This window comes from Zalophus californianus, chromosome 3 (assembly GCF_009762305.2).
Source record: "Zalophus californianus isolate mZalCal1 chromosome 3, mZalCal1.pri.v2, whole genome shotgun sequence".
NCBI lineage: Eukaryota > Metazoa > Chordata > Mammalia > Carnivora > Otariidae > Zalophus > Zalophus californianus.
The window spans coordinates 74,130,668-74,147,789 of record NC_045597.1 but is presented as its reverse complement, the minus strand read 5'-3'; the positions used below and the strand labels follow the sequence as shown (position 1 = coordinate 74,147,789).

The window sequence follows — 17,122 nt, the reverse complement described above, 5'->3', positions numbered from 1 at the left end:
TCCAAAAGGCTCCCTTGCCTACTCAAAAGACAGTTCCTAAACCCCCACACCACACTAATATTTCTCATCTCTGAACATATTAAAGCATGCTCAAGAGTTAAACCAAAAGGAAATCCCCACTCTATGTATTATGCAAAGTACAGTGATAGACATCAGAACTATTAAGAGTGAACTGCTATAAAAGGATCATTTGTGAAAATATTCTTCCAAGAAAAAGGTAACTGCAATTGAAAGTAATGGAAAATAGGTTATATTAAGAATGTCCAGAGTAACCCCTGTGTTGAATTTTGTGCTAATCAAACTGTGGTTATTTTTCTTCTGCCCATTAACAACAACAAAAAAAAAAGTCTGATTTTCTAACTGCCCAAATACCTGTACTATTTCCCAAAGGCAAGTGCTAGTGAAGGACTGTGTCACTCGCCAGTCACAAAAAGGCTCCAAAAGGGCAGGTCTAATAGGAACTCTTCTCGGGGTAAGCTTTTTGTTAAGAGCAATTAAAATGAACCTTGGAGATGCATACTTAGCTAAGAACATACTGATAAAAAGAAAATATATGTGTGCCTCATTTTAACAAAATCCAATTATTGGAAAAGATAAACCACAGTTTCTTAAAGCAGTTACATTCCAGTGTTGTTTCAACACTACCTACCTGGCTGACAGGTACAGAGAGAGAAAAAGAAGTTAAAATGTTGATCTCTGAATTAACTAAGCTACCCTCCCCTACCCACTCCAAAGCTCCACCCCTTATTTTTAAGGGACTCCTATAAATAGTGTGATTAACTCCATAATTTTTTTTTAAAAAGGAGGAAGGGGGAGGGAAACAAAGAGAAAGAGCGAGGATATTTTAAGAACTGGAATACAGGACCTAGAGCAAAAAGTTAACAGTACAGAACACAGTTGCAAGGTAACCTGAAAGTTTAATCACAGAAAGAGTTAATCACTATACTAGTTCTGCTGCATCTACTCTGACGACCAATTAATTTCTCAATTTAACTCAGGTGTTCATCAGTCTTTCATAGTTGACTGAGCCCCGGCTACCTCAGAGATCCCAATTCTTCATCATAGTAACTAGGCACAGAGATCAGAAACTACATTTCTACCCATCAAATGAGTCTCTGGAAGGGGTGAAAGACAAAGCTTCCTCTAAAGGTCCCTTACTAACTTCACTCCCTCCTGTTTCTCTTGGGTTTTACTGAATCTCGGTTAGTCAGCTTCAGGGAGAAGCACAAATATTGCCCTTTTAATTTGGATTGATCCACAGGGAACAATAAAAATGAAACCTTCTTAGAAATCCTTTTTTTTTTTTTTACACAATTGACAATGGTATTCTCAAAGTGATACATGAGAGTAAAAACAACAACAAAAAAAGACTTTTAAACTCATTTTATAGTAAGATTTTTCTCAAGGATGTTGTTTTAGTTGTTCTGAGGCTATTTACAAAAAGAGTTACAGTCAGACACAAAATGGAGAGACTGAAATATTTAAACTGGAGAAGATTAAAGGTAAAACAGCCTTCAATATATAAAATACTCCTGTGCGAAGAAAATGGGTTCTTCTGAGACACTATCAATGAGCACAACTTTCCTACAATTCAAGACCATTAGCTTTAGAGTGTGAACCGAGTAAGGGTGGGAGCCGCAGGGAAGTAGTTCGTGAGAGTGAAGAAGCTGGGGTTCTGCCACTGCCAGAATGGACACCAGGCTTCTGATTACCAGACGCCTCTGCACGTAAGCACGGACATTTTAGATATTAGAAGTAGAGGCCAGGTCGTGTTAAACCAGGGAAATTAAATAGTCAATTAACTCCCCGCCCTCCCCACAAAACCCCAATAAAATGACAGTAAAAGAATAAATTAAGCAAAAACTCAAAAGGCCCAAAAAAAAAAAAATGGGGGGTAGGGGTTCACCTAAAAACAGAGGTCTGGTTATAAGTCTTTTAAAAGGACCATTTAGACCCCTAGATACTTAACCTTTCTTTCAACTGCAGGTTTAGTCTCCACAGAAGCTGCACAGGAGAGTCTGGTTCAAGAGCCCTTGAGGACAGCAGTGAGGCACCAAACAGAAAACAGAGGGCTCAACAAAACCCTGAGGAAGCCACCCCTTGACAGAAAGTGAAAGTCCCCCAGCACCAAGGAATAACCCCAGAAGAAATGCTCTAGCCACTAGAATGGGGGATGGGTGCAGCTATTTCTAAAGCCTGCTTGACAAGGGGTCACCCTAGAGGGAAACCCATAGCTGATAAGCTCCACCCATAATACACCAAGTCCCAGTCAGCTTTTCAGAATTTCACTTTTATGTATGGATGAAATTTGAGGAAAGATCCCATTAGGAAAGACAGAATTTAAAATGGTGGGGGCGGGGGAGTAGGGGCCTCAAAACAATCCAGTAAGCGTAAGAAAACCTCAACAACAAAAATTATAAATAATATCCTGAGAAAAATAACAGAGAATATTGCCTCCATAAAACAAGATCAAAAAATTAAGGCAACACTCTACGAAATAAAAGCGCAGGGGTGCCTGGGTGGCTCAGTCGTTAAGTGTCTGCCTTCGGCTCAGGTCATGATCCCGGGGTCCTGGGATCGAGCCCCACATTGGGCTCCCTGCTCAGCGGGAAGCCTGCTTCTCCCTCTCCCACTCTCCTTACTTGTGTTTCCTCCCTCTCTTTCTCTAATAAATAAAAAAATAAAATCTTTAAAAAAAAAAAGTGCAACAAACTGGACAAAAAAGGGCAATGTAGAATAATATCAGATGATCAAAAAATGGAAAAAGGAGGAAAAACAAAGAATCAGTCTGCATTTCAATATGCAACTAAGAGTATATGAAAAAAGACAGAACAAAGAGATAACACTGATAGGAAGGAAATTATCCAAATACTAATATCAGAAATGTTCTAGAACTGAGGAAAATGAAAAATGTCTAAATGGGTTGATAAATAGCCAACGCAACACTAGTGGGAGGGCGGGGGGGGGGGGGGCCATGAAGATGCATCATGAAATTTCAGAACCCCGTGGATATCCATCCACATTCTGAAAGCCTCCCAAACATTTTTTTAAAGGGGAAAAAGCCACACAGAAGAGATGAAGAATCAGAATGGCATCAGCCCTGTGGATGTCAACAGAAGCCAGAAAGCCAGAGAGTAATCCCTTACAAATTCTAAAGGACGGTTATAACTTAGGATCTATATCTAGCTTTGACAATAACCGAAACAAGATAAATACACAAGCTCTCAATGTTTACCTCCTGGGCACACTCCCTAAGGACGCTACTACAGAACATGTTCCACAAAGCAGGGAAAAACCCAAGCAGAAGAGGGCATCTAGGGAAGGAGAGAAGCGAAGGGATGTCTAGGGTGAAGGGAAGAGGAGGCCGCAGGGGCCACACGGCGGGATGACAGGGCTCCAGAGGGCTGTCAGGGCCTTGAGGACAAGGCAGTGCAAACTGGTACTGAGAAAGTCTTCTCAGCTTTTTTAGCGCTGCTGAAGACTTTGGGAAGAATAAATGCAAATTAAGGACATGGAAAATAATTTTAGTATATGTGCTGCCGAAGCGAGCACAAGGACATGGAAAATAAATGGCTAATTCCATACCAGAGAATGGGCAGGGATGGTGGTTGAAGAGGGCGAAGTTTCTTACCTACCGTAACAGGAAGTCAATGGACTGTTATTAGCAGCACAGGCACTTTACTCAGAATGTAGGGGTAGATTCCAGGAAAAATCGCCCGTGCAGGAATGACCAGCCTCCTCTCGGGAGGCACTGTGGAGTGGGGACTGCTGAATGTGTTACAAGCTTCACACTCATGAGCGGACTCCCAGAGCAAGAGGAAACACCCACATCACTTTAACCGCTTTCCTCAAATCAGACAAGAAATCCCCCTCATATGTCACAATTACGTACTAGTGTTCAGTGACACACAGGTGTGTTCGATGGAACTTATTTTGCCACCTGTATTATCACCTCTCTGTGTATAGTTTAAAACACTCACCATGGATCTAACAGCACACAACAACACAGATTTGTGGTGTGTGCTGATGATTCAGAAAAGAGTTGAAAACTCTAAAAGAAAGTTCTTCCAAAGTTTTCATGATGCACAATTGCTAGAACTACTTCCACAAGGACTGGGGAATGTACCCTTTGCCTATATTTTGCACTTGTATATCTATACTAGTGGGACACTGCCAGAATTAAGGTGACAACTACTCTACAGACACATGGAGGCACTTGCAAAAGTTTATTATACCTGTACATTTGGGCCACTTATATTTAGACATTTAAAGGATTCTCAAAGAAGCAAAAGATCATTTGGTGTAGGCCACACAAAATTTTGGTTATGATAAATTCTGACACAAAACAGGAAAAATGAAACTGTTTTAAAACTCTTAAGACCTTGGGCAACTTTATTTCCCTTCCATTTAAAAAGAGAGTTTCAGATCAAGTTTCTTGGCCTTAATCCTACTGATGCAAATAAACAATTTTCCTCTAATAAATTATGAAATGCATTCATCATTTTTAAAACTATTTCCAACGATACTGGTGAAGGCTAAGTATCAATGGATACTTACATTGACTAATCCAAAATAGTGCTCATTGACTGGGAACTGTTCTGGACCAATCTCTTTCTCTAATGCCGAGGCATTGGCGCCCTATAAAATAAAAAAAAAAAAAAAATGTTAGTATTTGTAGTATTTTCATAACGTTTTCACAGTTATATAGGCATTAGAGAGAAATCCTTTATTTAAGATTTTATTTATTTGACAGAGAGAGAGACAGACAGAGAGAGAGCAAGCAGGGGGAATGGCAGACAGAAGGAGAGAGAGAAGCAGGCTTCCGGCTGAGCAGGGAGCCCGACGCGGGACTCGATCCCAGGACCCTAGGATCACAGCCTGACCAAAAGCAGACGCTTAACGGCTGAGCCACCCAGGTGCCCCAACAGAGAAATCCTTTAAAAAACTATGTTCCCTCTGACTCCCTAACATTACTGAAGGAAAATAAAGGAAGATAGTGAAGAGTAAAGGATTTTAATAGTATGACTAAAAACCAGTTCAGAAGAACTTCCCCAGGAAACCAAAGCGTGGATCAAGAAATTATATTTATAATGTGCTACTTTTTTTCTAGGTAATGGACTAAAGCCCCTGCTGTAACAGGAGAGCTGAAATGACAGATGCAGACAGTCAATGACCTAACAATTCTTTGGCGGTATATACCTGAAAAATCCCCACACGGAGCCCAAAGTGACAAGAATGTTGTGTGAAGTAGCACTGATGATTGCCCAGCAGACAACCAGCATACTACGTAGCAGAGTCAGAGTAACGGAACTGGGTTCACATACAAAAGCATGACTACTTCTCAAAAACATAATGTTAAAGAAAAAAAATGAGATTAACACATATATAAAAAATAGCACATGGCCAATGGGCTGAAGAACGTACATTAAACATACTTGAATGGGTGCTGAAAGAGGACTGGGACATGGAATTGGGGATGAAGGATAAAAAAGGAAAAAAATAAAATGAAACCCAACAAAAGAAGGGCCTTGCCCAGACAACGACTGAGTGTCATGGCCTCGGGAATACGACTGACTCAACTCTGTGCACTGAGGTCCCTGAGAAAAAAGGGAGGGCAGGGTGCCCCTGCGTACTGACACATGCCACTAAATGGACTCCAAACACAGCTGGAAAGAGAAATGACAGCAATTCTGAACACACAACTCTGGATATGATGACTTGAAAATTCCCAAGAAAACATACCACCACAGACATGATACCATATCCATTTTATTCACAAACTACCTGAACACCACTTTGCAAAGTTGCACACAAGACGACAACACACACACTATGCCTCCTCAAAGGCACTGACATGAGGTTAACACCCCGAGCTCAGAAGCCCACCCCTGTTGTTTCCTGACTGAGCTCCACTCCTGGACTGGGGAAGCCCAACCTTTGTTAGGCAGCACATCCTCAACTTCCTGATTATAAGGACTGATTAAAGGGACCTGGTGGATTGGTGGTCAAATTCTACCAAAACAAGACATTTCCTTTAATATCCTCCAGCCATCCAGCACTTGTATATAAACATGATACTGCCTTTTTTTTTTTAAATTTAGAACTTATTTTAGGCTTTCTACAAAATCTTGATATAATCACTAGTTTATAGATAACCATTTATTTCTAATTTGGCCATCCACTGTTTTGTAACAACATCAAATTCAATTATCACTGCAACTTCAAGATCTACTGAACAAATCTGTCTTGGTGGAAATGTTGCAAGATCCACGCCCCATCCCTGGCAGCTCAAGTTATCACGTCATAAAATTTCCTCACATATGTTGAAAAGTATCAATAAGCCCAGATGTTTACCCCTTACTATAAGAATTCAAACTGGTATTAGTTTATTCAAATAAGTATAACCCCTTCCCCACAAAAAAGAAGAGGAGGAGGGGGAGCAAGTGGGGGAGAAGGAGAAAGAAGAAAGGTTCTATTATCCAAAATACAACCTTATTACATTTATTTATGTGGAACAGTAAAATGCCAGTACACAGAACTCAGGAAAGCATTTCTGGCCCTTAGGATGAACAGAATAACATGTGAACATTCTCTGCCCAGGCTAATGCCAATCACACACAACAGACCGTGTATTCTAACCATGCCAGAGGATCCACTTACCAGCCCCCCAACCCGCCCACATCATAGACTTTCACACCCTGCTTAGAAAATCCTCCAGCTGTCCTGCATCCTCAAGGTAAGTCTGACTATGGATCAGATTATTAGCTTCTCTGCGCCTCAGTTTCCTTAACTACAAAAGGAAAATGTCACCAACTACTTTATAGGATAGCTACAAATGAAAGGAATTTAAAACTCTGTGACAGCATCCTGCAGTGCCTGTTACATAAGCAGGTGTCCCATAAACGTTGGTTTCCTTCTTCCCCTTCCCTTCAAAGTCAAGGGGGGAAAAACTACCCTCATTAGCCAGTAATGGTAATAAGTATCTGCCCCGTGCAACACCTAAGAAATAAGAGAAGAAAACAAGTCAGAAGAAAAAATGAGATAGCTATTAATAAAAAAAATGGATCTCCTCACTCTAGCCAATTCCACCTAGCGGCCCAGAGGCACAGTCACTGTACTCTCCAAAAGGCTGACAGTAAAGCAAAACCCCAATCCAATCAGAGGTCTGGGAAGAGGATGCTAAGTGTGATAAAATGGAAACAGCCATAAACCATAGTCATTTAACCTTTCTGCATTTAAGAAGCTTCATTTGCGAAATAAAAGGGTTCATCTCCTCACTGATTTTCAAAAACCCCAGCTCCAAGTTTATCTGTTGGGTTTTTCAAGTAATCCTTTACCCAAATTAAGGTTTTCACAGCTAAGTATGTTTAGAAAATTAAGGCTAGGTAATTTCTAAAGTCTCTTCTAACTCAACATTCTAACATTACCAATCACTTTTATCAACATTTCTGAGGACATTTACTGTATCAACACAAAGCTCCATGGAAGTCCAAGCCAACCAATATATGCCAAACAACACAGTTCAAAAGGGAGACATTATAGCGACAGATGGAGTAAGAAGAGCAGATCCAAAAAGAAAGTTCAAAGAGAGAATGGGATTTACTTTATGACAGTTCTAAATTAAAGTGCAGCATAGTAACATATACCTTACCATGATAATGATGCTGTGTAATGCAGATTCTGTGAGTGTGCGGGACGTTATTCTTATGGCATGAATTCAAGATTTTCTCTGCAGAAGCAATGAGAGTACATCTCTCTACCTCTAGCTGAATGCTAACTACAAAGGCAAAGAGGAGACTAAGTAATTCAGTTTCTGGTGACTGGTTTTCAACACTAGAGTTAGATACAGCTGGGGAAAAACAGCCACCAAACCAAAAGTTTGCTGTATAATTTTTAGTATCTTCAGAAGAGTTCTCAACGTCACCCCTTGAAGATTTTGTTGAAGGCTGACAAACCCTATCATGTCAAATAATGGTCAACGAAGCACCCCAAGGTTTAAATTGAACCTGGAACAAGTCAATATCCAATAGTAATGGCTCTGAACAATTCTCCATCTCTACACTTGAGAAATATGATTCCACTACAATTAACAGTGGTTTATTAAATCAGTGATGATTTACCAGGAAAAAGGAAAGAAATGGTGGCCATGCTCAGGTTAAGAATTCCTGCTCTAAGGGGCGCCTGGGTGGCTCAGTCGTTAAGCGTCTGCCTTCGGCTCAGGTCATGACCCCAGGGCCCTGGGACTGAACCTTGCATGGGCTCCCTGCTCGGCGGGAAGCCTGCTTCTCCCTCTCCCACTCCCCCTGCTTGTGTTCCCTCTCTCGCTGTGTCTCTTTCTGTCAAAGAAATAAATAAAATCTTAAAAAAAAAAAAAATTCTGCTCTAAAGCTTTCATAGGGTATCAGGATTCTTCTCTTTTGTAGGAGTACACGACACACAGAGAAGGAAGAGATACTCTTTTCTGATCGTTCTGTCTCCATTTTTGTAACTTACACAAAAGATTATTTTAGAGTCAGTACCTATTACTACAGAATTCATCATAAAGAAGCAATGAGGTATTCATGACCCTCCTGATGAAAACAACAAGAAGGTGGATGAATTTTAATATTAAAAAAATAATAATTTACTGAGCTGGTGAGAAAATGAGGACTCTGCAGGAAACAAAAAACAAAATGATGGGAGTACCCTGGGAGATAGGCCAATGCCAAAGAGATTTTACGCTGAGGGTATTTGTCAACACTAGTGGCATTTACACTCTCTTCTGACAGCTGAATGAAATGGCAGTGCAGGGAAACCTAAAACTTGGCACGACAGGAAGGCTAACAGAAGACCTGAGCATGACACTAAGATTCCAAAAGGGCTGGGTCTTCATGTCAGGGGGAGCAAGAAATAATCCTCTACCACAAGAGGAGGCAGCAAGGAAACATGTGTGACATGTCCTTGGCACTGGGAGTGGAGGAGAACTTCCAAAAATTTATAACCCCAAGTTGACCCTCATGAAAGACTGTAACCCAAATCCATGCAAGCTGCATGATCTTAAAACAGAACCACTCAAGCAGGTCGTGATATTCAGAGAGACCCTGAGTTGATGGCACCCTCTTCAACCAACAATGAGCAGAACCAGAAGTTCACTCTGGAAGATGAAGTTAATCCACCCCACAAAAAACTCCCACAACTAAAACTCCAAGAGATTTGAGTTCAAAATCAAAACTCCTACACATACACAAAACAACAGGAAAACACTATGAATAAAAGCCAGCAGAAGCACAGACAGCCGATTTAGACTCTCAAGATATGAACTATCAGAACTATTTCAGACAGGACACAAAACAAATGCTTACTATGTGCCAAGAAATAACAATTGCTTGATTATAAGAAGAGAGGTGAGACTCTAAAGCCTAAGCAGATTTTGTAAAAGAACTGAACCAAACTTCTAAATATGAAAATTATAATAATTGAAACTAAAAACTCAATGGTAACTATGGAAGGCAGTAAAAAAATTGGAAGTTGGGGAGAAGGAGGGATGAATAGGCAGAGCACAGAGGATTTTTAGGGCAGTGACGATATTCTGTATAATACTATAATGATGGATAGGTCATTACACATTTGTTCAGAATGTATACCAAGAGTACACAGTAACATGAACTATGGACTTTAGGTGATTATGATGTTTCAGTGCAGTTCATCAGTTATGACAAATGTACCACTCTGGCGGGGGATGCTGATAATGAGGGAGGCTATGCACGCGTAGGGGCAGGGCTATATGGGAGATCCCTGTACTACCCTAGCCCCCCACAAAACAGAAAGTCTTAATAAGATAAATTAATTAAATCAGAAAAAAAACTCAATGGCTGTGCCTAAGAAACAAGATTAATATTGAGTAATATTTTTTTTTTTTTTTAAATGGAGCCCAACATGAGGCTTGAACTCATGACCCTGAGAGATCAAGGCCTGAGCTGAGATCAAGAGTTGGATGCCTAACTGACTGAGCCACCCGGGCTCCCTTGGGTAATATTTTTTTAGTCAACATTCCTGTCAATATAATGCTAGTAATTCAAACTAACATTTTATTAAAAATAGGAAATGTTGTTTCATGGAAAATATTTCACGGAAGAATGGGTCCGTTGTGGAGCTGCTGTAGCGAGACCATGGAACACTATTATGGCACTGACCTAGCAAAGCTACAGACTTGGGTCTGGTCCTGGCCTTCCTGGCCTTGCCACTAACTAGCTGTAACAACTTGAGGCAAATGCTTCTCTCTCTGGACCTCGGTTATCTCATACGTAAGACCTCAAAATCTACAGTACCTCCCATCCGCATGTGTCTAGCAATGTGTGACTCTATTGGTTCTTCTGATCTCACTAAGATATTAAGGAAAAATGTTTGGACAGTCTATTAAAGGTCAAACATTAAGTTCTAAATAAAAGTTAGGATATATAATCACATTCCCAGAAACAGTCATGCAATCCAAGAATGTATAGGTCATGGAGTTAAGTGCCTCCTTAAACCTGCCTACTATGAATTCTTAGAAAGCTGAGCAACGCTTCTTTTTCATGCCAAAAAATAACCATCCAAGTGAAGGAAGGAAGACTTCCTTGTTCCAAGGAAGAGTAAGTTAAAACTATAAGGATGTCTTTGATCTACCATTCTGAAGATACCATGTGCAAACAGGAAAAAATAAAATAACCCAGGGGAAGGCTGTTTCTGATTTAAAAAGTTTTACATGGTCAACCATGGAAACCACACCTCTCTGACCGCCCTCCATTCTGTCATTATGAGAAAGACACAAGACAACACAATACATTTGAGCAAAAAAAAAAAAAAAAAAAAGGTAAATTGTAAAAAGATGACTATCTACTACCTAGAAAATATACTTATCAAGAATACTTCCTTTTTTTATACTAGACAGGTGCACTGAACCATTAGTTCCCAGACAACTTTTTGTTTAAAACAAATATGATAAAATACATTTTCCCCCACTCTCATGTTTCAAATCATATCTTAGAATTCAGTGTTTATCATTCCAAGTGTAACACTGAAGGGTCACACCAGGTCAGTACCCAAAGGAGAGCTGCCAAAACAGGCAGGAAAGGCTTCCTGAAGAGAAGACAATCAAGTGACCGTGGTAAAACTAAGAAAAGTTCTGGAGGCACAGGAAGAGCCCATGTGAGGATATGAACAAACACAGAAGAAGTGAATCTGAGCAGTGAAAGGATGAATCCAAAATAAAGAAGATACAAGAAGCAAGTATCTTAAATGAGAGAATGGAAAAGAACAGGAAGGCTAAAAGCCCACATCTGCTCTCCTGGAAGATACCATGTCCCTGAAACTGTATCAGAGACAACAAAAATTTGTATTAAAAAAAAACAAAAAACCCATTTCCACACCGTAAGTTTCAGGCATCATAAAAATCATCTCCAAGCACCAGTCCTTCATAAAAGGTGAAATTCACCAAGTATCTGAATATCTACTTTCTCCCCAGCCCTGTGTGAAAACTTGTAGAACATGACTGTCAAATTGTAATTAATACCATGTAGTGGAGAGTGAGATCAATGTGGTGGATCTACCATTTGCTTTTTTAGTAAAACAGAAGAGGTCTCATGGTGTATCTCCTTACAAGTAAACGATCGTTTGTGAAATTTTTGTTCCAAAAATTAAGTACGTCTATATTAGGTCTAACTGTAAAATCTATTTTCATTGTGAGTTTAAATAAAAAAAGTTTTGATATATACAGTGCTACCAAAGATTTAAAAGAGTAAGAAAAAATTCCAAAGTCATAATCCAATTGGGGAGTATACAGTGACTAAAAATTGGTTTTCAATTTGTTTTAAAGTTACAGAGGGGAAAATAAATGTCAAACTATGCTAGTATACAGTATGTACTATAGGATATCAGGACAGGAATGACTCCGAGAGCTGGAGAATGTGGGAAAGGCTTCAGATGTAACTAAAAGAGTCAAGCCTTAAATTTTTCTTCCGAAGTATTTTCGTTATAGCTTTACACGCTGGTAAAATGAGAGCCCAGAGAACATGAGTAGGCGCTTAACCATTCCAACTGCTGGCTGCGCAGTGGACTGAGTAAATGGCCTGTAATCCGGAGGCCTGCATTCCCGGCCAAATAGGAGTTAACCACAGCATCACCTTCCAAAATCACTCCGACTTGCTTTTCTCATCAGCAAGGTAAGTCAGACCAGATTTACGGCATCTACTGCAAATCTAAAAATGCTGAATTCTAAGACCATTAGCAGCAACATAGAATCACAATCACAGTGTGAACTCAGGGCAAAATATTTCACCCCTTTGTGCTCCAATTTCCGTATCTGCAAAACAGGGCGGACGATACCCTTACTTACTATGTCCTGTTTCTAAAAACTGTATAGAAGATTTAGAACAATGTCCAGCACAGTAGGCACTAAACCAATAGTTTCTTTACCCCTTCTTACGCCCACTTTCAGATCAACCCCCCAAGAGACCGAAATTGTCAAAGTAACTGAGAAAGTATTTGGAAGTTCCACACTGGTGTGCTGTCATTCTAAGAATCTTGGTCTAGGACCTCTACACTGGCCTCCTCTGGTTTTAACTCTGCCATCAAAGTGAAGATGTGCTCCACAGAAAGTACACGGGATTCTTAAGATTGAGCCAGACCTAAGAGTGGAGCAGCACCCTTGAGGCATTTCACAGCGGGCTGCAAGTGCTGAGAATCTGAGATCGGCACAAAGCAAAGCCACCCCTGGTAAGACAGCATATGGTATAAATAGTATACACAGGGAGGGAGGTAACAGCCTCCAACAAGAAAGGGGAACTCAACACGCCTTCCTATCTCTGAACTACTATACAACCAATTATCAACCTCTGGAAATGAATTACACTCCCGAAGGGCTCTGGCCTCTGTTCCATCACAGGTCTTCTGAAAGACATTTTCGTTAAGTTCCACGGAGAAGGAGAAGCCATATAAACTTTCTTCCAATGGTGCATGCGTACATGCTCATATGTCCCTCCCATTTTCCCTCCATCCTCCACACCACCCCAAAAATCTTCAACCCAGCAGGGAAGACGTGTGGCAAGTTTTCAAGAATTCAGAAGAAATTAAAGCAGCTTACTGTCTTCTTCAGCTCCCGCTACAGGAGCATATATGCAACATGTAAGTTACACAGGTAACTAAGCAATTAAGGAAAATTCAATTCTATGATTAATCACTGGCCAAATGATTGCAAATTTACATTTACTCAGAACTACACTTATATAATCCTTTTCATCTTACAGTAATATATATACAAACATACCATGTAAGAAACAGAAGCTAGGCAAGTTACGTATCTGAATCATCATTATAATTCAATGATAAATGACCAACCCCAAAACATTAGACATATCATTTTAACCTCCAGAAGTTCACATATCCATTAGAACATCAATGCTCCTATTAGACATGTTAAAAGCTATGATCTTTTTATTATTTGATCTCATATCTTCAGTGAAAAGTTTAGTTATGTAATTCACAAGCTAATGTGTTATTTGTAGAGAACATTTACATGTAGAGAATAAAATATGATTCAGATTCATTTTTAAAGTCTTTTAAATCAGTCAAGGAATGAGAAAGTAAGAACACTGACTTGGTGCCAACAACCACCAAAAAAACCCATGTTTTTAATTGGTAAATGTTCACGAGACAATGAGTTACTGAATATGCTCTCATTAATTCATCTCTGGCAGAAGGTAATGGTGGTGATACTGGGCTTAGCAAGAATTACTCTGCCAAGCCTTCACATTTAGCTTAACAATAACATCAAAAAGAAAATTCTCAAATATGACCAAACTTAGCATAAGGACATACTTAATTTGAGTACACTGAATTTTACCAATCCTATTCATATCAACGCCAAAAAACTTTCCTGAGAAATTTATAAGACACTCTCATGAACAGTTACACATTTAAAACTTAACCATATCTGAACTCCCTTCCTGGCACCTTACCTACAACAAAAAAAAGGTTAAGATTTGGTCTTTACAGCCTCTCTGCAGAGATTCACCTACTCTGGTGAACAAATAACAAGAAATGTGACATTGTTTTAAGAGCTTTCTACCATATTCTTTATAGTTTTTATATTCTATTTTACCAAATAATAGAACAAAATATTTTGCTCTATAAAAAATAAGGAGCCCTGGACTGGTACTAGGCCAACTTCAGACACCTGACTTGGATAAGTGATTGTATGATAATGCTCAATCAGAAAACACGTGTTCAATGCTTTTCCACTTACAAAAACAGGAACACTTCTATTTTCCCCCAACTCCTAGGTTATAGTATAATGACCTATATGTAAAGTCTCCCACATTCCTCTGAAGAAAATCACTATATAGACACAAGGTATTATTACGTTGACGTGAAATCAAAATTATTTCCTGAGTAACTCTGTTACTACAACAGAGTTCATACTCTGGATTCCAGAGGCTAACAGTACTCCTGCTCACCCTAATAAAAAGTAAAAATATCATCAAACTTAAATAGTTTTGTTAAACATAGAAAGGAACTGAATGCAGGTGCCCCCACTGCACGTCCAAAACATAACCACAGGTGGAGTGACGTCGCACAGAAAATTCAAACTCCTGGGGTCGGTACCTCCACAAAACCATTAAGCTGGAAAACCCGTCCAAATCACCTAGTTCAGAACACTTAACGCCAACCAGGGGAGTGGCTGATGAAAACAGAGGCTGCTCAACCCAGGGCAGAGGGTAGAGTGCACGAACCAGCTACCAACCCCCGCTGCTCCATCCCGCAGCACAAGGAGGCACAGGGCCCATGTGCCTCAAGCACTGGCTGCTGCCAGGGTGGGCAATGGGGACCCTGCCCTCCTAATACTGGGTTGTTTATCCTGTCATACTGGAGGTAGCCTAGGGAAACAACACAGACGCCTGCATCTGTTTCCACCCTCCTGGGCTGCATGAACTTCCCCTTCTGGATTTTCTGGGTGGTGGGAGGGGAGACCTAGATATTTAAGTAAATCTCCACCAGGCCACAAGCTGACCACAGATAATGTAAAAGAAACTGCAGTAACCACACACACAACAAAGAATACAGAGTTTGCAAAGTTATTTCGGAAAAGTCACCACACAAACAGATGACTGCAACCCTCAACAGCAATCACTGAGAAAGGGGAGAATCTGATTCCTGAGTCACCACACTGCAATATTCAAATGGTCCAGTTCTCAACAGAAAGTTACAAAACATACAAAGAAACAGAAAACCACAGCACTTTGGGAGGAGAAAAAGAATTTGACAAAAACTACCCCTGAGGAATGCTAGATGTCAGAATTACTAAGATGTTAAATCAACGCTCTTAAATATGTCCAAAGAACTAATAAAGGATATCAAGAGAATGCTGTATTAATAAACAGGGAATGTCAATAGAGATTATAATAAAAAAGAAGCTGAAGAGAACATCTGGAATTACCTCTGACGAAGAAATTCATTAGAGGGGTCCAATGGCAGATTTGAGCAGGCAGGAGAAATAATCAGCAAACTTGAAAATAAGGAAATTAAAATTATCCAGGCTGAAGAGCACAATGAAAAAAGAATGCAGAAAAATGGGACACCATCAAACATACCAACATATACAACTGGAGAATCCCCAAAGAAGTGTGGGGGGAGGGAAGAAGCAAGCAGTAAAAAAATCTGAAGATATAATAGCCCCAAACTTCCCAAATTTGATTAAAGACCTGAATCTACATATCCAAGGAATTCAACAAATTCCAAGCAGGAAAACCTCAAAGAGATCCATATATTACAGTCAAACTGCCAAAGGACAAAGACAGAAAAATCTTGAAATCAGCAAGACAGAAACAACTCATCACATACCAGGGATCCACAGTAAGATAAAGAGCTTCTTTTTCAGGAATCAAATGCTGAAAAAGAAAAAGTGTCCAACAATTCTCTAACTGCAGACTTTCAGCAATGAAGAATGAGGACATTCCAAGACAGGCCTAGTAGACTTGACCTCCAAGAAAATACTAAAAGGAGTCCCTCACGTCAAGATGAAGAAAAAAAAAAAAGCTAGGAAATCACTCAAAGCCATGTAAAGAAATAAAGAACACAGGTAAATACAATAGCCAGTATTACTGTATGTACTTCTGCTTTTAACTCTCCTTTTCTTCACACAGAATTTAAAAGACAAACATATTAAACAATAAATATAGATTTGTGTTACTACATGTAAAATGTACAGATGTAGTCTGTGACAACAATATAAAGATGGAGGAACAGGGACATCCAGGCACAGAATGTCTGTATACTACTGAAACTGAATTGGTATTCAAACTAGGTTGTTATAAATTTAAGATGCTAATTCTAACACTCAAGAAAACTAAGAAAAAACTAAAATATATACAGGAAATAAGGGAATCAAAATGGTACATTAAAAGAAATCAAGTAAATACCAAAAAGTCATCAATAGAGGGATTAAAGAACAAAAAACAAAACAAAACCACAAATACTTAAATGCAGAGTCCTTATCAGTAACTACTTTTCAATGTAAATGGCTTCAGCTCTCTAATTGGTAGAGATTGGCAGAACAGATAAAAAAACATGATCTAACTATAGGATGTCTACAACAGACTCATTTTAGATAAACAGACACCAAGAGATCGAAATTAAAAGAATGCAAAAAGATATTCTAAGCAAATAGTAACGAAAAGAGGGCTGAAGGGAAGGAAGCTATTATTATCAGACAAGATAGATTTTTAAGTCAAAAAAAGTTGTATGTACACCTGAAACCAAACCAACATTGTGTGTGAAATACACTCCCCAAAAACTTACAAAAATACTGTATTATATACTTGAAAGATCTAAGAAAGTATATCTTAAATGTTATCACCCCCCCCACACACACGGCAATTATGTGAGATGGGAGTTGTTAATTAATCTTAAGGTGGTAATCATTTTGCAATACACACATGTATCATATCACCACCTTAAACTTGCATGTCATGTCAATATCTCAGTAAAGCTGGGGGGGGAGGGTGGGGAAGAAAAGAGACAAAGAACATTATATATTAATAAAAGGTTTAATCCATCAAGACAATATAACAATTACAAACATAACATGCACCAACCAACAACTGACAAA

At 39.4% G+C, this 17,122-nt stretch overlaps 1 protein-coding gene across 2 annotated transcripts in view; it reads right to left on the bottom strand.

The window, feature by feature from the left end:
• The window catches only part of USP12 (ubiquitin specific peptidase 12), a 94,065-nt gene that overhangs the window by 36,424 nt on the left and 40,519 nt on the right, over positions 1-17,122 (bottom strand). For both annotated transcript variants that reach the window (XM_027589890.2, XM_027589891.1), the window contains exon 2: positions 4,558-4,638. In XM_027589890.2, coding sequence (XP_027445691.1) covers positions 4,558-4,638 — 81 coding nt within the window. The remainder of the gene's footprint in view (positions 1-4,557; positions 4,639-17,122) is intronic.